The 2,023-nt window shown below is 43.6% G+C and overlaps 1 protein-coding gene across 1 annotated transcript; it reads left to right on the top strand.

The window, feature by feature from the left end:
• Positions 1 to 1,243: 1,243 nt before the first annotated feature.
• On the top strand, positions 1,244 to 1,756 carry LOC311037483 (cytochrome c oxidase subunit 4 isoform 1, mitochondrial-like; the record flags this gene model as incomplete). Its single annotated transcript, XM_084046658.1, has 1 exon — positions 1,244 to 1,756. The coding sequence occupies one exon, from the start codon at positions 1,244 to 1,246 to the stop codon at positions 1,754 to 1,756; it is 513 nt and encodes a 170-aa protein (XP_083902784.1).
• Positions 1,757 to 2,023: the final 267 nt, after the last annotated feature.

The raw sequence follows: 2,023 nt of genomic DNA on the forward strand, positions 1-2,023 counted from the left end.
GTAAAGTAAAGGTGCTGTTAGTGACATAGATTTTACAAAAGTAGAACTATTGCTTACACCACCTTTTTATTGTGAATCAATATGTTTGTGAAAGTGATAACATTGTATGCTAGTGTTTGGAAACACGTAAAGAGTTTAAACCTTTGACTTGAATGTCTGGTAGCAGGCTATTTTTGTGTTTGAAATGATTTCTAATAAAGTTCAGCAACCCATTCATGGCCTCTTTTGGTTTAAAGCATACAGTAGTGATCATGTTGAACCATGTGAAATAAATGCCAGTGTGAATGTGCAGACACAGGTTGTGTATGTAACGAGCTCTCTTCTCTTTTCTGAACTTCGAGAATGTGTATAGCTGCATGGAGGATGCAAGGGACAATATTAAAACTATTATATTATCACACCACAGAAAAATAAAGATGTAAGATTAAGTTTCATGGGAAGGGGATTGGCCCATTCAATCCGGGAACGCATCTCTGTCATTTTAGATCTCTGCGGCTAATCGAAAACAGCAGATATACATATACAAGCTCATAGCGCGGCACTCGGTGCCTTGAGCTTATATGCATATATACCTTACTGACACTATTTCCCCCCTATTTTGCTCTTTTCCCATTGCTACTGAAAATGGTTTTACCTTTTACCTATACTATTGCCAACTTAATGTTTTTGTCTTTACTCTCTCCCCCAGTCTCTCTCTCTCTCTGAGTGTCTGCTAAATGTCGAAATTCTAAATTGATATGAGCTAGGACAATCGCTTTAATTCAAAACTATAAAAAGGCATTCACTGCATCATGTCAATATCAAGTCACCACTGTTACCCAAAATGTCTGACTGATACCGTTGCTATTAATAACTTCTACCTTTCAAGAGACTCAAGGACAACATACTTGTGGACTTTACAACAACATAAAAAAATAGCTGCCAAACGCCCTTCTGAACAAGTGTCTCTCTGTTGCTATGGCTGCCTCTAGCTATTCTTTCTGAACACTTCGAGGCATTTCTCGCTTCATGGTCTTCATTTGGGCATGTCTGATCTGGAATTCCATATTTGGGCATGGCTGACTCATCATGATGACAATTGTGTCACTATTGGAAAGGTTATAAGCGACTGCGGTCCCAGTGAAAGATCAGAACACCAATACATACCAAGGGTTTTTAGAGGAATTACAGTATCGCGGTGTAAGACGTCCTTGTTGTGAAGCTTTCTTTACGCACGTGTTTGAGAGTCAAGCGAAACAAAGAAATGTTGGCCATCAGAGCATTTGGCGGTATTGGCCGCCGTGCCATCTCCACATCCGTCTGCGTACACGGGGGACACGGTGGCGTTGGTAAAATAGAAGGCCACACTCTCCCAGCCTACTATGACAGACGGGAGAACCCCCTCCCCGACATTCGCTATGTCCAGGAACTGAGTCCAGAGCAGAGGTCCCTGAAGGAGAAAGAGAAAGGGTCATGGGCAACGCTCTCTAACGAGGAGAAAATGGCATTGTACGGCATCAGCTTCAAGCAAAGCTTCGCCGAAATGAACCGAGGATCCGGAGAGTGGAAGACGGTGATCGCAGGCATGCTGTCCTCCATTGGCCTGGTCGGTCTGATCGTGTTATGGCAGAGAACGTTTGTGTATGGGCCCGTCCCTCACACCTTCGAGAAAGAGTATAAAGAAAAGGAGCTGCAGAGAATGCTGGACATGAGGATCAACCCGATCGAGGGCTTCTCGGCCAAGTGGGACTATGAGAACAACCGATGGAAGAAATAAATTGTCTATAGAGAGACTAGTGGTTCGTTCTCCATGTTAAGTGGTCAGATGGGTGGACCGTGGGCATTTTCAGAGGATGTTCATCTTAATCGGTGGTTCTCAAACTGTGGGACAGGACCCTTAGGGCAGTGGTTCTCAAACTTTTTCGTGTCAAGGACCCCCAAAATTGACACTTACTACCCTGCGGACCCCCATTTGTAAAGATAAGCCAGGGACCCCAATAAGAGAAGGTTTTTACGGCTCTCTAGCAGTGATTCTCAACCATTT

This window comes from Gymnoscopelus microlampas (genome assembly GCF_963454915.1).
Source record: "Gymnoscopelus microlampas genome assembly, chromosome: 21".
Classification (NCBI taxonomy): domain Eukaryota; kingdom Metazoa; phylum Chordata; class Actinopteri; order Myctophiformes; family Myctophidae; genus Gymnoscopelus; species Gymnoscopelus microlampas.